Below are 1182 nucleotides of genomic sequence, written 5' to 3'. Positions count from 1 at the left end.
GAAGAACACCACAGAAAGCTGCTGATGCGCCAAGGACAAAGCCCAAAGACGCAAATATGACGCAGTATGGGATACGCAACCAAGCACGTATTCGATGGTCTCGATCATCTGGTAGATCCAGACCTCATCCATACCCTCTTCCTCAAGCTCCTCATCAGTCTCATTCTCCTTCGTGATGAGGGCTTGCGCTTCTACATCGTCATTGGCAACAGCGTTACGGTTGTTCTTCTTATTTCTGATAGACCTCTGGATTTGAATAATAATCGGCTTAGGTAAGAGCATAACAGGGACCGATATCACCACAGCAAGCATGAGCCACTTTTGAACGGCAGGCTGGGCGAGGAACAGAGGTTGCTTATCAGCTTGGCCGAGACCGAACGAGATCAAGGTGTTAATCAGAGAGGGGGCACCGTTGAGGGTAGGGTCCTGGGTAACAGGGGTAACCCACTTATACATGATCATCCAGTCCATGTAACCAAAGAAGCCCAACAGGAAGACCATCTGGGGGATGGCAACGAAGATGAAGTCAATCCACTCCCTCATGTAAGCATCGTTACCGAACTTGATGCAAACACCAAAGATCATCTGGAAGACACCGAACAACACGGACAACTTCATCTTTAAAGAGTTCATGAACAGAAGCTCATTGGTCGCGCCGTGCCACGAGGGATCAATACCAAAGGGATAAGGACCGCTACCCTCGCCAGTGTTGAGGGTGTCGAACCAAGCCTTGGGCTTCATTTCGTAGTTACTAGCATGACCGTATTCAGCGGGATCCTCATAACGAGCAGTACCGAACCAGTGAATACCAACACCGAGGAGATCGTTATACATGCAACCAGCATAGATGGCAAAGAGGCCCATGAACAAGAGCAAGTAGCGAGCATAGACCAAACCTTGCTGCATCCCATCATCACTGTACTTCCACTTCTTAGCATTGGACAAGGCCCAGAGAGCAAAGCATGTGATCAAAGTACCATGACCAACATCACCGTACATAATACCAAACATGAAGGGGAATGTGATGATACTCACAACACCAGCATTGAACTCCTGATAACGAGGGATACCATAGGTATCGACCAAAGCCTGAAAGGCAGCAGTGAACTCGTTATCTTCGTATAGGTGGGAGGACTGCCCTAGGCTTGGCGATATCAGCCACCAGCATAGCAGAGGCAGCCA

At 49.0% G+C, this 1182-nt stretch overlaps 1 protein-coding gene across 1 annotated transcript; it reads right to left on the bottom strand.

The window, feature by feature from the left end:
- Positions 1-61: 61 nt before the first annotated feature.
- On the bottom strand, positions 62-1089 carry Pmar_PMAR001829 (conserved hypothetical protein; the record flags this gene model as incomplete). The annotated part of the gene is made up of 1 exon (XM_002764728.1): positions 62-1089. A coding segment is annotated over one exon (1028 nt), but the record flags the coding sequence as incomplete, so codon positions are not given.
- Positions 1090-1182: the final 93 nt, after the last annotated feature.

This window comes from Perkinsus marinus (genome assembly GCF_000006405.1).
Source record: "Perkinsus marinus ATCC 50983 genomic scaffold scf_1104296976234, whole genome shotgun sequence".
Taxonomy (NCBI): Eukaryota; Perkinsozoa; order Perkinsida; family Perkinsidae; genus Perkinsus; species Perkinsus marinus.
Note: the sequence above shows the minus strand (reverse complement) of the source record. Positions and strands in the feature narration are given on the sequence as shown.